Raw genomic sequence first — 21,752 nt, forward strand, 5'->3', positions numbered from 1 at the left:
TCACGCTTGTCAGATCCCGATTTTATCATGCTGGGAACAGATATCTGTTTTTTCTCAAAGATTCAAGTGTTAGGTCATCAACAAGAACTTTGGATTTCGCAATAAGTTGGATCACCAATTACTAAATGAATGGCCCAAAGGAAGCAAAACACATACACTTCAAATGCTGGCTTTTGCTAGTTGGCGAGTTACTAGCAGGCACACAAATAATTTTGCCTACCTCTAAAACTGACTTTACGTCAGTAAAACTGGTTAAAAAGTTGGGTTTGGAAATTTGTATATTAAGCTGGTGGTCTTTGCACGCACCGATGATATTAATGCAGTAGAGAGAGGCTCTGATTTCAAATTTTTCATATAAAACATATATATTAGGTGCATCTAATTGGTGGACCTGATCTGAAAAACATGAGTAGGTCATCAGAAAACTTTGGAAAAGGCAAGGCAAACACCTTCTACAGACTAGCATGCTGCAGCTGAGTCACATCAATCCTGCTGCATGGTGCGAGTGGGGTCCTTGTCTGATTATGGCCCTTAGTAAAGCTGGTGTAGGACCAAGCACATGTCCACCAGTGGAACTAGGTTCTGCATCTGTTAGATGTGGCAGATCTCTCCTTTCTGATATCTGCCTTTTCTTTGACTTTTTTCTCTTTTTTTTCATATATGAGAGTCAGTCATGCTGTAAGTAATTTCTGCAAACAACATTTTTTGCATGTGCAGTTTTCAAACAAACAAACAAAAACCAACAACTGAATAATATGGAGCAGGAGTGTCTTTTATTCAGGTGTCCCAATGTACTCTTGAACATGTCCCTGAAAATGTTGTTTTGTGATTACATCTGAAGTCTAACTATATATGTGTAGCCTTTACACACATACTAGTATAAATGCAATAACTAAAACAAACAAAAAAAATACTGTAATTGGAACTATAAAATTTCTTCCTGAAAGTATGTCCTTCCAGCTGCAACTGGGAAGAGACAATGCTCCTCTTAATGCCAGTTTAACCAGGTTTAGGCTCTTAATTAAACATAGCTCCAAATATATATCCTCCTCCTTGGATGCCCAGACAAAGCAAGCAGCTGCATGACTTGTTAGCGTCCCGCACAGAGTTCAGGATTAGATCCTTGGTGAAGGAGCTTCAAAGACACAAAGGGACCTGATGCAACTTGACGGTGTTTGCATGTTTCACCTTTCCCTCTGCCCCCACACACATTCTTGAAAATACTTACTTTGCGTATTTTTGGATTTTTTTTTTTTTTTTTTGGGTCTTGCCACAGCAGAACCTTTCTTTGCTCCCCAAACAACCCATGCGGTGCGTCTCTCTTCTTGCAGGTGTGTGCGCTGTTGGGAAACCCATGTGCCTGCTGTTCGAGTACATGGCCTACGGGGATCTCAACGAGTACCTGCGCGACCGCTCGCCCCGCAACCTCTGCAGCCTGGCTCAGCAGGGCGGCCTGGAGGCGCGGGTCTGCCTCCCCAGCCCCCTGGCGCTGTGCTGCACCAGCCAGCTCTGCATTGCCAAGCAGGTGGCCGCGGGCATGGCCTACCTCTCCGAGCGCAAGTTTGTCCACCGGGACTTGGCCACCAGGAACTGCCTGGTGGGGGAGAACATGGTGGTCAAAATCGCCGACTTCGGCCTCTCGAGGAACATGTATTCGGCCGACTACTACAAAGCCAACGAGAACGACGCCATCCCCATCCGCTGGATGCCCCCCGAGTCCATCTTCTACAACCGGTACACCACAGAGTCCGACGTGTGGGCCTATGGGGTGGTGCTGTGGGAGATCTTCTCCTACGGCATGCAGCCCTACTACGGGATGGCTCACGAGGAGGTCATCTACTACGTGAGGGATGGGAACGTCCTCTCCTGCCCAGACAATTGCCCTCTGGAGCTCTACAACCTGATGCGCCTCTGCTGGAGCAAGCTGCCCTCTGACCGGCCGAGCTTTGCCAGCATCCACCGCATCCTGGAGCGCATGTACGAGAGGGCTGTGGCCTCCCTGCAGGTCTGAGGGGTGTGCCCAGGGTGTCCCCCACGTCCACCCACCTGGATGGATGTGGACAGGCCTGAAAGCCCCTGAGTGGCAGCACCACTCAAAGCTGTGTTTTAGAGGGAGGAGAAAACACCTTGTTCCTCTGCCAAGCAAGAACCATGTACTGCACCCCCCTGGGGTGGGCTATACCTCCCTGAGGTGGACTCTGTGTCACAAAGTATGGGGATATCTCCCAGCCACAAGGCTGGGGCTCTTTGGGTTGGTGGCCGTGCTGGCCGTGCTAGCTCAGGACCTGCGTTAGGCATTTCCAGGAGCACGGGGCTCCACAGGCAAAGCAAACCAACCTCTCGCTGGCGGCACTTCCCTTCCTATCAGTTCCCTCCATGTTCTCCTGCATTTGTGCTCTTTGCTGTTACCTTTTTCTTCCCTTCTGTAAATGTTTTCAACTACTACCTGAAAAAAATATATATATTGCAGAAATCAATTCTATTTTGGATTGTGTTTGCATTTTATTTTTGCATATTCACTTCCTTTTGTAGAAAAAGGACATTTCTGAAACCACAGTTCACTTCCTTTTAACTTCCACCTTCCCTTTGACACTCGCAAACACAGCACAGACAGAGTGAAACCAGGAGCCTGCAGGACCACCAGCAGGAACCAGTATGTCATGTTACACAGACGAGCAATCTCCTAAGTAGCTCAAAAGCTCCTCTTCTCCAAAAGAGGGAAGTCTGTAGTGAGGGTCATTTGATTTTTCCTAAGATCTCACCCCAAAGTCTGTCTCAGGCATAGCAGCCAGTCTTCCCACCTTCTCCTACAATAAAGCTATTGGGTACTAAGGGACAAATTAATCCTGAAGGTCCAGCCTGGCACCTGGCTGGTCTCTCAGGTGCGTTTATTTCACTCTGCTGTGCAGGGTCCCCTGTGCTGAGAGCAGGGAGAAACGCAGCCCCTGTGCTCAAAACCTGACCTGGTGCTATGCTGGTTGTCACACCTGTACCTCTGGGTGAGAAAACATCCTCCCCTGCAGAAACATGGCACAGAATTAATTCGGGGTGATGTATGCCATCCATGGCCTTCAGAGACATCATGCCAGCTAGGGGAACATGTCAGAAAGGGGAGCTCACCCTCCAACACAAAAAGTATTGCAGACTGCCCATCCACAGGGCAGAAATGAGACTGCCTTGGTTACACAAGGTCCTCAGCCCACTTGCAAACACCGAAGATAATTTGTCTTCTAAAAGTTGTCTCAGTCGTAATGCATACATCACTGTCAGAGAAAAACAAACTCCTGCCCAGGAGGAGCAGGTAAGTTTAAAAGGTTATGCCAACCATCACGACAACCAAAACTGGAAAGTATGTGCCTTCATCTCCTTCTTTCCTGTACTGTCAGTTAATCTCTGTTACGCCACGACCTTCTATTCTTTTCATTTATTTATTTATTTTTAAATAACCGTAGTGCATTCTGGCTGTGGCCATGGGTGCACGTTTCAGTATTTTCATTCCACTCGTTTGTGTTTCACTCAAGCGAAAGAGCTCACATTTAACCAGGACAGTGGGAAGAAAGTAAAGGAGCACTCCTGGGGCTGCAAAATGTTGAAAATACTGCTAGGCCAATGCTTGGATACCTGCAGAGAGAGGAGAAAACGACCAGTGCTGTCTCACCCATTTAGCAGTCCTGCCATCATGCTACTTTGTCAGAGGTTTACCAAGGTCTGCATGCTAAGACACAAAAAGAAAAGCAAAACAAGAACTCCTGGCCCCTCTTTCCAAACACAATAATTACCGGAGATCCTTGCGTAGCTCCTGTTGCCACTTCACGACCACCTCACAGCCCTCAGCACTGAGTTGTGCTAGGCTTTGTCACCTGGCAGAGATGCTCTGTCTGCCCTGCACATCACATCAGGGCGAGGAGGTGATGCCTGGGGATGGGGGTGAGCAGCAGAGTGCAAATTCAGGCAGTGCTCTGGGCAGCACGGGTTTGGCCGTGCTCTGTAGGGAGGGCAGGATCAGGCCTTGGATGTGGGTAGCTGTGTAGGTCCTGCACAAGTATGGGAAGGAAAACACCACCTCCTCCTAACGTGAAAGGTGTCTTACACCAAACAAAGGTCGTAAGAAGAGGTTGGTGTGAAACCTGTGCCAGCTGCTAGTCTGAGCAGATGCACCCACTTACAGACCAGAGGGCAGCCCTTTTCCTTGCCCTTCCCTAGCCAAACCTCTCTTTCCGTGACACCAGTTCTGGCCCCACGCAGTCTGAATGGGCCCTGCTGTCATAAAAGTGGAAAATCTGGTTTTCCCTGCCCAGCATTCCAGCTTTTGCGTTGCAAGCCTGTGTTGAAAGTGAGGTAGCTAGCGACTGTAGGTCAGGATGGAAAACGCTTCCCCTGTTGTAAGGGGAAAGATCTTTTCAAGATCGTCTCGTTGAGAAGCTCTCTGCAGCATGCACTCCAAACATGATAATCGCTTCTGCATCACGATCCAGCAGGAGGGCTTAGCGCCTAAACGGCGATGTCCTTTGAGGATTACATGGTAGACAGACCTTCTGCTGCCTTGGCATATGGCTGGATTTTACCCTGAGTGTTTCCTCCTGTTGTACATTTTTCAGCTTGCTGAAAGCTGGAAGCTGAATTGCTTTCAGGATTTGCTCTCTTACACAGCTTTTTCTTTTTTTCCCTTTTTTTTTCCTTTTTTTTTTCTTTTTTTTTTTTCCTCCCTTTGAGAGTTTTTCTTTCTTCAATGGATGTTATACAGTACGCTACTCCAGAGATTTGTAGGTTGTTTTTTATAGCTATCACAAAACTCAAATTATTTTGAATGGGAGTAAGCAGTGGGCTTGTGAGAGAGTAGAAGAGAAAGGAAATATATTAATCAAAAAATTGTTTGGAAGCAAAAATATTTTGCAGTCTCTAGTTTGGATTTACATGTTCATGCAGAGAAAGAAGTTGAACCCAAACCAGTTAATTTAGGTGCTCAAGTTCCCATTCCCACTGATGGCAGAGGGAGCCTTGCAGTCAGTGGCATGGGACAATAACCCTACAGAGAAGAGGATTTGCAGCATGCTTGGTATACCCACTACCTCCAAGTGTCCTGAGAGCATATGCAGCACATATGCAGCTTTATCCAGGGTGACATCCCAAGACAGCAATACTCTCTTGTTCTTTAAAAGGTGTACTTGAAATGCATTATAAAGCATAAATTCCATAATTGATCAGACACTACCTGCAACATGATTAAAGTTGTTTTAGAGAAGCTGCTCTCAGTCACGCTGCGTACTGAACTCATCTCTCTGGTCTCGGCTCTCCAAGGGTACACAATAATTATCTGTTCTCTGTTACACATTACAGAAATTATGGCTTTGAATGACATCCCAAACAGAGATCTACATTTCTCACTATCCTTACCCGTGTAGCTCCTGTGCGTAATATTTTAAAAAATAAAGAGATATCAGAAATGAATTCTTTTCTCTCTGTTCTCTTCATTCTCCAGCACCAGGTTTATTACTTGAAATGGGTGCATTTTGTCTTATTAGTACAGTTTTACTACAGCTTTAATATCACTATGGTTATACTGTAGGCAATTATAGTAGAAGTTTGCACAGGCTTTTCAGATCAAGGTATGCAGCAAAATTAGCCTATTATGTGTGCTCAAAGGCATGTTTTTTCCTACACTGATGGCTTAAATTGCATGCTTTAAAGACACAATAAGGCACTATGGGTGGAAAAAGGCACTTGAGAAGAAGAAGCCGTTCAGGTTGCTCTGTAGGAGGCTGTTTTACAGGATGGCATTCAGGTGGGAGCAGGAGAGCACTGGGCTTTCAGCATGACAGGTCCCTGTCCAGAGACTAATGGCGTGAGGAGGACAGGAAGGAGGATGTCACCACGGCAGTGTGGGATGGAGTCCCTTGAACACTTTCCCTTGACACAGCTGTGTCCAGGATGCCTCGTGTGGATGGAAATGACATCTGCTTCCTCCATGATTTCTGCTGGTATTTGTGCCTGGACTCTGACCCCACACCAAGACAAGTTGGGAATAAAAGTGCTGTTCAAAATCAAAAGGGAATTGAGTTTGCTGTCTGTAGAAGACAGCCAAGAAAATAGCTTGTCACTGATGGGTTTATCTAAAAAAAGTCACAGCTCCTTTTTCTGCATGTGATTCTTGAATATGAACTTGTTCAGTAAGTCCTCCACAAAGTCCACTGGCATTTTAACTATTTTAAAACTCATTGAGATCACTTAACAATCAGAACTGGAAAGTAAAACTGAACTTCCTGACTACAACTAGCCAGGGAAGAAATTCTTTCTTTTAATTTTCTTTCCTTTTCTTTCACCCTCTTTGTGCAAATTCCTCATTGCGTCTGTCAAAAACCTTCACTTTGCTCACTTCAGCCCTGTTTAAAGCTTCTCATCTTCAGCCAGGAGTTAGCGACTTGCTTTATTGCAGAGCCTTGCTGTATGTGGCAGAGGCATTTCCTAGAGGCACCTCTCTGTTGGCAGTGTCCAGCAGTAACTGTGCAAAGGGCAGGCTCTGAGGAGCTCGAAGCTGCCCATCTAACCACTGCCTACAGCTTTCTGTGCTGCAGGAAGTGCTCGCCTGAAGGGCAGGTGATGGTTTGCACCATGACATATCTCTGTGCTAACATGGTATCTTCCACTGTCCTGCAAATTTAGGATTAAGTACATAAAAGTTTAATCGGTGACAGATAGGGTGTTATGCAATGGGTTTGGACTAACAGGAAGTCACATAATTAATTTAAAAAAAATTACTGTATATTAATTGAATAATAATTTATTGAAAAATTATTTTTTTTCTGGCCAGTGGGATGCTTTAAATCTCATGCCATTTATAGGCACGTGTTGACTTGGCCTCTGAGATATTACGACACATCTCTGCTGGGCAGCCACGAACATGTTGGGGCACTTGCATGCTTACTGCCCTACCCCACGGCCATTATGTAAAAGAGATGTTACAGCTCAGGAGCTTATATGGGCGAGCACACATTCACGTAAGCAAACAGCTTAATGGACAAGGGGGGCTGTGCCGAAACGCAAGGTGCTGGGTGAATGAATGGGGGTTATTCACTCTCTTGCCTGCTGAGCTCACGCCGTGCTAAATTTAACTTCTTATTTAAAGCAGCATTAACTCCGTGGCAGCGACAGGGGAGAACAGGCATGGTTTGGTGGCGGTGGGGACGGGGACTTCTTGTGCCTCGTGGCACGATGTGGAGACACTCGTGGTCTGGGTGTCACTGCTCAGCCCGATGAGGCTGCCCAGAAGGATCTGCGAGCCGCGAGGTCGCTGCTGGGCTCCACGTCAAGAGGAACCGGCCTGATTTACAGCTTGACGCCAGCCATACCTGGCAGTCCCACAGGGCTGGCAGAGGAACTGGCGAGATGACTTGGTATCAGTATGTCTTGTATGCGAGATCTTCAGGGCAATAGCGAGGCATGCTAATGGTCTGTCCTCTCATTAATCTAGGGCGTGAAAAATTGCGAAATACTCCCTGGCACCCGGTGGCACCTCTCGAGACAGGACCATAAAGGTTTTGGCCAACCTACTTTACTGTGTGACACACCATGTGTGGACATGATACTATAAAGCTTACACACCGTGCTGAACAAAGAAACCGAGTTTTTGCCTCTTTTGCAGACCAGGTGCACTCTCCCTGAGTGTGCAGGGCAACGGAGTATTGGGTTCGGCTTGCGTGAAATAAAACCTGTCAATGAAAAGGACACGCTGCTATTAGGAAACTTATACTGACTCAGCAAGACTTGTACAAATATTTTCCTTGGACAGCTACCATACAGTCAAGTAGCTGCTACTACACATTTGCCCTTTTATGCCACTCCAGACAAAGGATTATCTGTTAGCAAGAAGATTTTAAAAATAACTCAAGCAAAATGTTAGATTAAAATCTTACACACAAGATAAAAGTATCTCTGTCTTTGTGAAAAAAAAAAATACGCACAGTTCATCCTGGGGAGTCTGAGATTCTCTCTGGCTTTGTTGGCAATCCTTCTAATTTTATTCAGAGGTTAGTGGGGTCGATAATCATTCACTGCTTCGCCCTACGCAGGGGTGAAGTGACCTCCAAGGACGTCAACAGCAAACAAGGAAGAATTTTACACAGGGCAGAGTTATACGCACAGGAGGCTGCAGAAACAATAGCATGAACAAATTTAAAGGAAAAAAAGATCAGAAAAATAAGGTGAGGCCTGCCTATTGCTATTAAACTTGATGTTTTGAATGCCTTACAGTGTTGTTCTCTAGAAGCATGAGAAACACAGGGAAAAAAAAAACAGCAACAACAACAAAAAAATCTTTATAGCATAGGTATGACTTGTTCTGGCTCTTTTCTTAAAATACCTGCTGGCTGCTGTTGGAGTGAGGATATCAAATGTCTGACCTTTTGATGCCTTATTTACTACTTACCGTGTGAGACTTGTCTGCAAAAGGTGTGGGTTGTAAAACTGAGGCTCAGATCAGAGAATTCTCCAACCTGAAGGACATTTGGTTGGTCTGAGGCTGCCTTAGGGCATGTAACTGAGTGGTACACGTCTCTTGGATAAAGCTTTGATACCTTCAGAGCCAGCACTCCTGTGGGTACTTGCCCTGCATGAGTCTGCAGGCCCATGAGGCCAGTGGGAGGAGCACTCGCTGCTCACCTGCACCCTCCCAGGACGAGGTGAGACAAATCACCAGTGACCAAAAACTCTTCCTGATGTATCTTGAAATGTGTCTTGAACCCACGGATTTGTGTTGATGACTTTTGAAGCCTTCACCATGTTTTCAGCTGTCAAAGACGCAATGGTGCTAAAAACTAGGGCCTGATCTGGTAGCAGCAGACTGGTCCCTGCAGTCCTTTAGTGCCATCTGGGATTCCACACCACTGCTTTCCATGTCAAAATCCCCATTTGGAGCCCTCGCCTCTGGTCCTGCAACAGGGAAAGCTGTGCTCAAAGCTGACTGCACAGCCCCAAACAGCTTCTGGAGTCTGGTCCCCCTGCGAGGCGACCTGCTGCACAGACGCGTCGGGATGAGGCCATTTTCTCCCTGCAGTTTCGGCAGTGCTGCTATTTGTAAAGCTCCAACAATGGCATCTCTTAGCAAGTGCTTTTTCCACTCAGTCACTCTCAGCTATCAGTCCCCCCACTTCCAATGTTGGTGGCCAAACAGGATCCTTCCGCTTCCAGGCCCTGAAACCGTCCATCTCAGCAGCTGGCTGCCTCCTCTCCCTGGGGCAGGCCTTCTTCCAAGGAACGGCATGATTCATCTGCAGATGGCTCCCTGGATCCGAAGGCATCTCCACCCACAGCCAGGAAAGCCAGTGATCCCAGTGCGCCCAGAACACAAACCCAGTGCCCACAGCATCTTCGCGCTGGTGGCTTCGTGTCTCACGTTTACCCTGGTCTCGGTGGTGGGAAGGACATTCGGCCTTGTGGACATGTCAGGGGATGAGGGATCAGGTCACTGGGAGTGATGGCTCCACACCACATCTCTGCTTCCTATGCTGGCTTGAGATGAAACCATGCCACCAAGAAATACTGTGATACTACACAAGTATGTCCACCGGGCATCCCAGGGTGTGTGTGACTGCTTTGGGATGGCCTTTCTGTCTGTCCCAGAAAGACAACTCATCCTGGCTGAACAGCAGCCCACGTGTGGGTGCTATTATCATGTAATAGGCGTCGTGGGATACAGCAGGGATCACATCCTGATCTGCTCCGTTTTTGGGGAAGGAGAAGTAGGGCGCAAGTGTGTGGATGCAGTGTCCCTCGTCCTTCCCCTGTGCAGCCAGCACCGCTTGCCTGCCCTCCAAGCCGATCTTGAGGCTGGCAGAATCTGGCTTGCTCAGAGCACGCTGGAAAATGCCACCCTCCCCGTCAGCAGCGAGGTTTCTGTAACGTCAGTGGTTATGCAAGGCAAAGATTTACAGCGTCCGTACCGACACGAATCCCGACGGTTCTGATCACGTACAGCGGCTTTTGGAGTTGCTGCATTTTCATGCTGCAGTTATATAAGCGTGACCCAGCCCTGACCTTCCCTGGCAACTTCCCCCACGTAATTAGAGATCTCCTGGCGACAAATTCGTGCTGGGATCCAAACGGTTTGGCAAATTCCAGATACTCATTTTTGGCAAGCTGGGACTCCCAGCAGCCCAACGCTGCCTCTGGAGTGTCTTCCCTGGGGAGGCACGAGCTCTGGGTGGCAGGGGGAGAAGGAAGATTTCCCATCCCCATCTCTCCCTTTCCCCTAGAGGTACTTCCATAAGGATTATGCTCTCAGCATCCAGTGCCTAGCTGAAATAATAGGTTGTTGTGAGCTCTGGGGAAGCGCCCCTCCTGTGAGGTTGGTCTTCTTTAAAATTAAATGTATGTTTTGCTGTGGTCAAACCACTGCTCTCTGCCACCTACAGCAGGGCAAGCTCACGCTGGGAGGCTCCCAAGTCAAAACAGCAAGAGGACATTGGGTGACCCTTGCCTCCCTAATGCTTGAGACACAGCATTCTTTGCTGCAGCAGAAGGAAAGCAAGTGGGAAAAGACGAGGAGGTGCATTGCTGGCCCCACGGGAGACACGGCAGACAAAGGGTGCTGAGATACTGTGCTCTTAGTTTTACCTAGCACAACCCTAGGCTGAATGAGCAAGCAAATGGGTGGCCTTAGGTCCTTGGTGAGTTGCCCAGCAGCGTTCAGTGATGCATAGATCTATCTAAAAACCACTCTCCTTGTTCTGTCCAAACAGATGCATCAAAGATACACCCACAGTAGCATAATGGAAATTTTGCTAGACCCACCACAGCCAGCTCATTATCTGGGACTCACACAAAATGGGATAGTCTGTCTGATGGTGAGCAAAGAGAAGCTCTCACCGCTGCAGTGAATGGGTCAGGATCAGGCTAGTAATTAATCCCTGTTGTGTATTTTGTATGAGCTGCTGAGAGGTGAGAATGCTCAACAGTGCTTTCCACAGGGGTGTGAGCAGTTTATCCCTTTCTGAGCACAAAAGATCACTGTTTGACACAGGCACTTGCCCATAAACAGCTGACTAGAAACCAAAAACCTATTACCAAACAAATAGGATACATCTCTAAGATATGCTCAACTTTGTTCCTCACCCCTTTCCTGCATTTTTTTTTCAATCTTGGGTAAAATGCAAACTAAAATAGGTACCCATCATTAAAACCATCCATTATATGCAGCATAATGAGGTCTGATCCCGCTTCCATTCAAGTCAGTTGAACAATTCCCATTGACCTCACTTGGGAAATAGCTGCAATCCACGGCGAGTTGTAGCTAAGTTAAACACAAACCCAGGCATTTGTAAAGCAATGAGGAGCATACGATGGCTGTTTTTCCCTGGAGTTGGCATTCTCAGGAGCCCAAGACAATGCGTGTGCCTGGACCTGTGTGGGAGAAGTTCTTTCACAGGGAAACAGGCCCTTTCATGGCCTTCTTCTAGCACTGAACCGACTTCTTCCACAGAGGTACTACACTAAATCAATTAGACTAAACAAGTGCTAGGACTGTGTTTGGGAATGTCTCCTGGAGACAGAGGGTGAGGCTGTTTTGTTGAGCATCTCTGCTGCTTTCTTTCATTCCTAAGTGCATCACTTTACTGGCTGTTGGCACTGGCTGCCCCCTGGCTTTCTCTGGCACAGCCGTGATGAATTTCTGTAGGTGTCCTGGGGCACAAAGCATGGCTGTTTGATGAATAATGAACAAAATTATTACCGCTGTAGGGCTGGAAGAGGTTTGGACCACACAGGTTGCATCACCACTAGCAGAGAGTGCTGCTGGCTGGGCACCTCCATGCGCTCTATGGATCAGTTTTATTTACTCGAAGGGAAGAGAAGAGGGGTGGGGAATCAGCTTGTCACCTCTCACACTGACTGCCCAAAATCTTCATGGTCCTGACTAATGGAGATCTCCTCTCCTCCCTTTGGATCCTGAGAAAGCCAGGCAATAGCTCTCAGGACTCGACACCTCTCCTAATCAGGCTCTGATCCGGCTCTCCTCCCTCCTCTCATCGCAACAGGGAATTGGGGAAAAGATAAGGCGAAGCTCTGCACTGCACTTTGCAGTTTGTGGTTTGTGCAGGCAGAGCCACAGGCAGAGCCATGAGCTCTCGGCTGCACATAAAGCTACAGGTTGGATCTTCACCAGTGGGAAACACAGAAAGCTGGAAACTCCAAGAGAAAAAAAAAAACAACACAACAAAACAATCCAAAGAGAAAACACCTGTGGCCTTCCACATGGGATTAAGAAGTGCCAGGAAGAGAGAAATTTTCCTCATGAAAAACAAAATGAAGCAAAAACAAAGCACCATAAATCAAAGCACGAGGGACTGTGGCTGCTGAGCTCCCCTGAAACTCAGGGAACTGACAACAGGTTTGTGGGCGTCTGATGTTTCGGCAAGGGTGTGCCTGTTCTTCAGGGGACGCCGGCCTGCCAAAATATGATGTGCGCTCAAATCACAGCCATAGGCTGTGCTGCCACAGGGGAAAAGACAGCACAGCATATTTTTTTCTGGGAGGGGAACGAAATCAGAAGAGCCAGAAAAGCCACGAGGTGGGAGCTCGCAGAAGGCCCTTTACCAGTTCCCTCGGCTCAGTTCCCCTCGCACGCCCTGTGAAGGTGACAGACCTGTACCAATACCCCTGCCAGGAGGGGGACTGCACAGGTTTGTACTGCTTCCATTTTGTGCTTTGGTGCTAGACCATAGCTTTCTTTGCCAGCACGTTCCTTTTGTGTGTGTGTGCTTGCAAGCAAGAAGCAAAGTCTGCCAATGTGAGAAGGCTCAGGCCACATGCAGCATCTGTGGGCTCTCAGAAATAACTGCTGCTGCCTTTTGGGGGAGGGAATTAGCTCATAAATATTTACAGCGCTGCTAGTTACTGCGATGCAAGACGGTTCTGATCAAAATATGGGAGGCAGGGGTTCAGCACGCCTGACTAATCTAGCCTGGTAATTGCCCAGCAAAATCATTTATGAGCACAAGGAAAGCTGCTTTCCCCCTCTGCTTCACAAATAAAGCAAGAGTGCACGTTGGAGGAGGGCTGCAAAACCCAGCACTGCTCGAAACGTGACCCTTGAGACTGCATTTTTCAGCTGATATTTAAGCATGACTCTGTTTTAGAGAGGCTAAATAGCTTTCCTCCCTTCCCTTACGGTTTTTAGGAAACCGAGCCTGAATACATCAACTTAATTGTCACCCAGAGCCCTGAGTCACACAGTCTGGGGCAGCACGAGCAGGCGAGGCCTGGAGGGCACCGTGGTGTCCTGAGGCAATGTCCCAAGGTCTGTCTCAGTCGTCCTGCCCCTAATGAGATGTGGCCTCATCAGGCATCTCCTGTAGGGACAAACGCTGCTCTTGCCCTTCTCTTGGGAGACCGGTGCAGGGCCGTAACAGCAAGGTGCTCATGTCTCCAGGTGAGGACTTGCTCCCTGTCTCTCTTGGAGCTCTCCGTGGCTGGTTCAAGTCTGCAGGCAATAAGTCAAGTCTCTGAAGGCTACACCGGCCTTCAAAGAACCAGAAACTCACTGCTGCAAGCTTGATGCTGCCCTTGGCTGAAGGAGCCAACTTGTACACCTGGAGGACAGACCCTTGGGAAAAGTAATGCCTGCCTCAAAATTTTGTTTTTAAGAGGTCATGGATTTTCTTTTAGTAAAAGTTTATTGTTAAATATTAGGAAGGCTTTTTTTTTTTCTTCTTATTATTCCTTCTTTTTTAATGCCCATATGGTAAATGATCTCAAGGCTTAGTGCAGTATTTTGAGCAATAGTACTCCACATCATTAATCCAATAGATTGAATAAATGGATACAAGATATAGGAAAATACATGGATATAGGGATATAAAGGATATAGGGATATAGGATAAAATGGAAAATAAAAGATGGGCCATGGTGGTTAGGTGAGAGACTCAAGCATCTGAGGAAATTAGAGGGTTGACACGGATCATCTTATGTTCCCCACCCCAAGCCACATTAGAGATGAGCAGAACGCAGCCTTCTGGATCCAACTCCACGGTCAAACAGACAAGAGGCTCTGGGCTGGATGGGTCTGCAGGAAGCTCAGCAACACAGGAAGCCTGGCACCGGCAGCTCTGCTGCCCTGCCAGAGGCTGCAGACATGAGCATCTGCAGGGCCATGCTCTAGCACATCTGGAGCTGCTTCTAGCGCATCTGGCCATTGAAATCTTCCTTTCAAAGGTTAAGATATTTTTAAAGAAAAGCTGGAAATGTGTTATAGAAATCAATGCCATGGCATGCAAGGACTCACTAGAGTGTTATTCTGTCTTTGCTGGGGAGCAGATTAAAAAAAAAAAAAACAGAAACACACACACATACAAAAACAACAAAATTTTTGGTGGGAACTCAGTCTTTTGAACTGCAGAGCAGCAGGTCTCATTGTTCATGTCTTCTACAGTGTTTTTGCAGAGGCAGAGAAAGATAATATCAGATCTTTGAAAGAAAAAAACAGATATCTGAGAAAAGTTTTGAAGAGCTATGGTGAATGCAGCTGATATTTTGCAAAAAGAAGAAATACCTGTAAGCAAGATATGCACATTTTGAAGGGACACAGACTAATATCAGTACGGTGTCAGGCCCTACAACAAAATAAGCAGGGCAAAACTAGATATATCAAACCACTCTGGGACCAGAAGCTTTTGAAATGCACGTTCATGTTTGTCTGAATCACAAATAAAAGTGCTATTCTGAAAGGAAGAAAATGCAGTATTACTCAATGACTTAACCAAACCTTTATGTTATACAACAAAGTACCATTTTTATTATTTATTTTATTTTTTATTTTATTTTATTTTATTTTATTTTATTTTATTTTATTTTATTTTATTTTATTTTATTTTATTTTATTTTATTTTATTTTATTTTATTTTATTTTATTTTATTTTATTTTATTCTATTTTATTCTATTTTATTCTATTTTATTTTATTCTATTTTCTTCTATTTTCTTCTATTTTCTTCTATTTTATTCTATTTTTCCCTCATCTCTGGCCTCAGTTCTGTAGCCCTTCCCTGCTCAGCAGCACACTGAAATGGCTATTTGATATCAAGAACTTCAGGGCTTTGCTGTAGGGGTACAGAGCCTTTACTGCCTGGCTGATGCTGCCCTTGCAGGGACTGCCGTGACACCTGGGCATCGGGGTGCCTCCAGGATCGTCCCCATCACGGAATGGCTATGGAAGTCCCACAGGAGCTGCTCAGCGTGCAAGGAGCCAAACTCCACTCCTTGATGAACAGGAGCTCCCCTGGTTCCCAGGTGGGCCCAGGAAGCTGCTGTGATATCTTTGGCCAGATCTCCTCTGCTGCCCCACCATGGAGCAGCAGGGCTATTGGCCTCCTAGCAATATCATGTCCCCAGAGTCAGCTATATGAAGGAGTAGTGCCTTCTGCGAGTGAATTTAAAACCTTTACAGGAGGGAGTAAGTGCAGGAACTGGAATACATATGCTAATTAAAGCTGTATTTCATTGCAGGTTACTTTTATGGCAGGTCTTAAGAAGGGCAGGATCGAGGTAACAGCCCTTAGGGGACAACTTGGCATCAATGTTGTCCCGTTTCCCCCTGCTTTCTGCACCACTAATTTGTACCAGCTTCCCAAAACAGACAAAAACCAGAACATAGCCAGGCTTCAGCCATTGCTTTTCCCCTAATTAAATCATACGTATAGAGGCAGAGAGTATAGAGGCACTGCAGGATTTGTTTAAGAAGTATGATTTCGTAAAGTCTGTCCTGTGTTTCCGAAGCAAGTTCTTAATACTGGTCATGGGTGTGCATGTAACATATACAGTATCCCACTCTGTCGACAGGCACAAGCCAGTACAAGTCCCCTCAGCTTGGTAAGATACACGTCCCCTGTTCTACCCTTCCCTTCATTCACATGTGCCTGGTCAAGTTCATCCTAGCTCCTTTTTTCACTGAAGATGCCACAGAAATTTCACAGCTCAGCTGTGGGGATAAATCCAACCCTGAAAGTGAAGACAAGATCTCCTAGTATTGTACAGTGCAAAAAAAAGAAGTGACTGCATCCCCTCCTTGCTTCCTTTTCTGCTCTGCTCAGCACTGGGATTGATTAAAATAAGCCAATGAGCACTGGAAAAGGGCTTCAATACAATCCGCATTATGCAGAAAGAGCACAAACCCAAAATCACATCAGGAGTGTTTTTAATGAACATGAGACCCCAAGCAAGGCAGCACCGGTGGTCTCACACTCAGCCTGCTGCTGTGGTTACTGTGCCCACACAAGTAAGGTAGGCCCAAGGACCAGGTCCTGAAAACTGGGGGCAAATAAGAAGTATGAGGCACATGTAAGCTCCTCGTGCCTCTCCCGGTCTGGTTCACGAAGCCTGGGAGCTCCTGCAGGCACCTCCTGGAGAAGCACAAGGGCCTGCAGTGCCTGCTTGCCAGGTCCAAGTGGTGGCCATGATGCAGGGGGAGGTCACAGCCTTTGCGACATGGCGGGCCCCAAACAATGGGGACAATGCCTTTTGTGTGGAGGAAGAACACCTCGGGGGGGGGGGGGGAGCATGCATTGTGTCTCTCGACACAGAAGATGGGAGCTGTTACAAAGCTTTGGCTGCCGAGTTGCTCGCGTTGTCAGCCCTGGAAGCCTTCGGTTCCTCAGCTCCCTGACTGCTGTCCAAGAGAGGCTTGCGAATAAACAATTAAACAATATTGTCAGTGGGAAACGTGCCAGGAGTTCTGTAAAACATTGTGGTCAGCTGAAAATAAAATAAGGCCCGATCCCTGGCAGGAGATGTTGAGGACATCGGAGGATTGAGCCTGGGCCGAGCCAAAACAAATCCCAAGGATCAGCAATAAGTCAGCAGCCTCCATGCTAAACACCAGTTTCCTTCAGTTTATCCACTTCTGTGGCGTTGCTGCTTCAGTGTCCAGGTTCTGAGGAAAACATTTTCTCAGAGATCAGAGGTCAAAAAAGATTCTTCAAAAGTGATAGACACCTCTTCACCTCTGACAGCGCTCGGGACCACACACAACCACCTCCACTGCTAGCTGTGGGCCTGCCTCCAAAGGCAGGAGAGGACAGCTTTGGCAACGCAGCTAACTACAAAGCTAAAAGTTTTTCTGCTGTTACCTTAAGAAAATAGTAATAAATGATCTATCTCTCCAGGCGCAGAATGACGTTGCCCCAGGCCAGCATTTTATGAGAGCCCTCCTTGCTGCTCAATGGCAACCTCTAGCAATGCAAGGGCAAAGCTATTCTGTCCATAAACAAGCCTTTGAAGGTGTGAATTGGGCTAGATATTTGTGCTTGACTTTCCAGACCACCACACAGATGCAGTTGACACAGGACAGTGCAATGAACCCAGATTCAAAATGTAGATTGGGATTTTTCTGGTGGCTTGCAAAACTCAACCATGACAGCAGGGGATCTGAGTGAGCAAGGGTTCCTTGGGGTACAGCATGAAGCAGGGGAAGCTCGCCCTCTTCTTTCTGCTGGAAAAAGGGAAAGCTTCCCTTTTCTGTCCCTGGAGCACGTGAGAAGTGCTTCCTCTCCCCAGGTATGCTCCCCATCTCATTTCAGTCCATCCAATTTTTACATTTTTTTCTTTTCTTTTTCGTGAAGCCTGCATCCCAGGTGTCCCCTGGATAGATGAAAATTTGATGAGTTTGTCTGAGGCCAGAGTCAAGCTCTGTACCTTCCTGTAGCTGATATAAAAATGTTTGAAACGTGTTGTAAGACCTGAAGGAGTGCTAACCAGCAGTCAGGGGTGCCCTAAAGGTATTATGTTCAGCCATTCATGGTTTTTAAGGTAGTGCCATGACTTGTGGATGTTTGGGTCTGGAATTACTGCTAAGAGTGGATACCCAAGGAGCACATTGAGCCCTGGTTCCTGCAGAAATGCTGTGTAAAACAAGTATGGTCTTTGTTGCTCAGACCTCCTGCATTTAATCACAGATGCAGTTTCACACAGCAGTCTCCATGTATTCCCTGACTCAGTTCTTAAATATCTCATGATATGCATATACTGTTACACAACCATTCATTACACACAAACAGCCATGTCAAAGCAATCATCAATATGAAATCATGAAACGCTGGGGAAGCAGGTTGCCCAGGATCCCAATTACAAGGTGACATAACTATTTTGGGACAGAAGAAGAATGTGCATTTATTTTCCGGTCAGAGGATTAAGTGAATCAGAAATTATAAAAACATTAAGTTTACTTCAAATTTTAATACAGTAAATTATTTTACAACATGTAACAAGGTCACATGCTAAAAACTTAAATTGCTGGGTTTATACTGAGCAGTTTAGTTGAAGAAAATGTAAAAAGCAGCAGGCACAAAAGAAGTTGGTATAACTACTGCATAAAACCTTGAAGAGTTGAAACTTCGTTCTTCCCTGAAATGTGTAGAAAGAACTGTGTTTGAACAGTGTGGGGGATTTCTGGCTTCTTATGAGTGAGGCATATCCCAGGAAGCTGCTCTCTCTCGTTATTTCATTCCCTCCTCCATTTCTAACCTTAGCCATAAACCAGCCTGGAAAATTAAGGGGGGGAGGGAAGAAGAATAAGAAAAAACTGACTATTTCTGATCCCCAGTGTCATGCGTATCAGCAGAAGCTAAAAATATCGGTGCTGTGCTGGTGGGTCCTTCAGCAAAAGCATTTGGTCCATCCTTGCCTTTAAGGGCATTGGGCCCAGGGTCCTGTTGCCACTGAAAATGAGACATGCCTTATCTTGGCCAAGTGTGAACAGGCACAAATCCATGGCAGCAGCGCTGAGATGGGTGAAAAATAGCAGGATATGCTCCCGGTGAAAATGGAAAACGATTGAAAGTCTGTGTACACACTCAAAGTAATATCTTTTTCCCTTCTCTTGCCTACAGCCAAAATAACACAATGACCCAACTAACAAATGGATCCCTGCTCTGTCTTTCAGTGGCAAAAAACACAGACATCCATTATCCAGGAGGTCTGACTGAAAGAGTAGGGGAGTCAGCAGAGACAGCCAGGGACAGTTTTTGAAGACTGCATTACAAAATAATAAGATGAATGTATTAAGCAGCTTGGGAAACTTCACAATTGGCAAACTCCACACAGGAACTCACCATGTGTTTTCCAAGAAAAAAAAAAAAAAAGAAGAACACAAAGTATATCTCCCCCCCCAAAAAAAGCCAGCAGCTTTACAGGCGTCTGGCTGCGCTGCACCAGCTCTGCGTGGGAATCCTCTGCAGCCGTCGCTGCACAGCATCGTGTCGTCTTGCTCTGCTCTTTCCCATACACACAAAAATGAAATGGGAGATGGAAAGCGAAATCCAGAGATAAAAGTGAGGAGAGGGAAGATATGGAAAATTAATGAAGCGGAGAGATGCTGAAAGGCCAAATGGCAGGGCTGTGCTGTTCCACTGGGCCTTGGCACATGGCAAATGGTTCAGGCTCTTACTTTATTACAAGCAGATCACATGCAGGGGCTGGAACATCCCTCCTGGGCAGCCCTGTGCTTCACACTCTTTGGCTCTGTCTGTAAACAGATTTTTTTCTCTCTTTGCGTATCCTCCTGTTGCTTTTGCTGTTGTAGTTTAATATTTGACAGCAAAATATATTGTGGTAGTGCATGGCATTTAACCATGGTGACAGCTAGATCCCCACCCAAAAGGTTTAGAAAGTGGCTTGTTTGCCAGATCCCAGCTCGCATGAGGCACACAATCACCTTTGGCTGCATCCTTTGCCTCCTGGTTTGGACGCTTTGGGATGGAGCAGCCTGTGCAGGGAAAGTGGAGAGGAGGAACTGACACTTCCAAGTTCTCTGTTGCCGTAAGCAACTTTACTGAGAAAAATCCACCAGAAGGAAAAAACACCCTTAAAACCCAAAGCAGGGAAGCAAATGGTCTCATGCATCCCTGTGATGACAAATTTGTCACTTGTGCACCCCTGGAGGGGTTAGTGATGGGGAAGCAGGCAGGGCAGCGTGAAGCCAGAGATGTTATTCATGGCTGGACACCAGACTGTGGGTCACAGACCACATGGAGAAGAGAGGTCTCTGAGCAGGGAGGGTACGAACGACAGAGTGCAGCTGAAAAAAGGGCATCCTGCCTCACACTGAGTGTAAAAATCCCACACTGGGCATTTGTGGGAACCTGTTCTCAGCAAAGCCCCAGACTGGTGGTGCTGGGTTTCAGGCACGAGCCTGACAATGCCTCCCTTGACACTGTGAGTCCCCGAAAGTCCTCCTGCCAGCAGCACCCTGGGCACTCTGCTGCCTCACTTTGTGCTGCTCTGTCTTCAGCAGGCTGCCCTGAGACTGGCTTTGGGTAGAGAGCTGGAGACTAGTCCACCCCCAAACATCTCCTTATGAGCTCGCCACAGAGAGCTTGCTAATCGACTTAACCAAAACGCAGAAAATGTGATTTCCTAATTGTGTGCTGTTTTTTTTTTCTTTTTTTTTTTTTTTTTCCTAGGTTTGCTAGCCAATCTGTTAGAACTAGCTTGCTGCCTTCTTTTATGCTCTTTCCTTCTGTGAAGATGGGCAAGCTGCTTTATGGCCGAGGAGCAACAACGAGGCAGGCTTGGTTTAATGACTCAGTCGGAGTGCAGATGCCTTTTCCAGCAGCAGGGCAGGTGGTTTTGACATCTGGGGAAGCGTGTATCTGCTCCTGTCTGGCAGTCACAGAGCCTCGCCCACCTTGGTTCTGTCTTCTGCATTGCTAGAAGCTGAAAACATCTCCTGTGCTATCTCCCTGTGAACTTGCAGCCAATTTTATCCTCCCTTATGGAAAAAAAGTCTGATTGTAGAGTAACAGAGGTAGTGAAAAAGACTTTGCCTTCCTCAGTCAGTCTAAGTGGTACTTTCCTTGGTGAATAGGTGCTTGGAAATGGCTGAATCATGCCATGGGCTCCGAGTGAGTAAAGGCAGCAGCTGACGACAAAACACAGTTTTGTAGATGAAGAATGTTTAGAAATAGAACATAGGTCATGGTTTTCACACAGGTTCACACACAAATTGTTTAAAAAAGGTTGTTAATGGATGCTTAGTAAATTGCCTTAGTGACCAGCAATCAATTTTTAAGGAGTCCAAAGGGCAACAAGTTGCCTCTAGCCATCAATTATTTCAAACTTGAAATCCACTGTGACACACACTAGGCATGAATCATTTACAATCATGCACTAGCCTATAATAAATCTTTTCCCACATAACTTTCATGCAAGGTAGGACTGAGGTCATTCTGCAGTGCATTATGGCTCTTCCTGTCTGTTTAAATTTTTAGAGTATCCTGCGAAATGGGCCTGTGCCATGAGGATGACATAGGGTAAAATGAGTGCCTTTCCTGTAATCTTCCCCAGGATAGTAACCTAGGTTTGGGAAACTGAGTAGTGACACTGTACTGGTTTACAGAAGTTGTGGTTATAGCAGTTTTTCATTATAGGTAATGGGGAACATTACTAAACCTGCTAATGATTTCCTAAAGCTTCAATTACAAGGCATGTGGCTGTAAGGACTGGCTTGGTATGGGGTCATTCTGTTTTATTTTCCTTTCTTTAGAGTCACTTTGGGAAACATTTTTCATCTTTGCATATGGTCGTACCACTACAAAGTGATAAAATTCCCATACCAGTTCTTAGCTTAGAAAAGTTGCTTTTGACTAAAGGGCCTCTGTGACTAGCCAAAAATCCCTCCCAGAACAGTTCTGTGGAAAACAGTTGCCAGCTCAGAGAGATTTGATTCATTAACCAGACTGCTGATAGGAAGTGGGCTGGGAATAGGCTTGAATG

General features: G+C 46.4%; 1 protein-coding gene across 1 annotated transcript in view; it reads left to right on the plus strand.

The window, feature by feature from the left end:
• The window catches only part of MUSK (muscle associated receptor tyrosine kinase), a 51,607-nt gene extending 49,125 nt beyond the window's left edge, over positions 1-2,482 (plus strand). Inside the window, 1 exon segment of the mRNA XM_066988121.1 lies at positions 1,332-2,482. Within this exon segment, the coding sequence (XP_066844222.1) occupies positions 1,332-2,011 (680 nt within the window). The 3' untranslated portion in view covers positions 2,012-2,482.
• Positions 2,483-21,752: the final 19,270 nt, after the last annotated feature.

The sequence above is a fragment of the Anser cygnoides genome, chromosome Z (assembly GCF_040182565.1).
Source record: "Anser cygnoides isolate HZ-2024a breed goose chromosome Z, Taihu_goose_T2T_genome, whole genome shotgun sequence".
Lineage (NCBI taxonomy): Eukaryota > Metazoa > Chordata > Aves > Anseriformes > Anatidae > Anser > Anser cygnoides.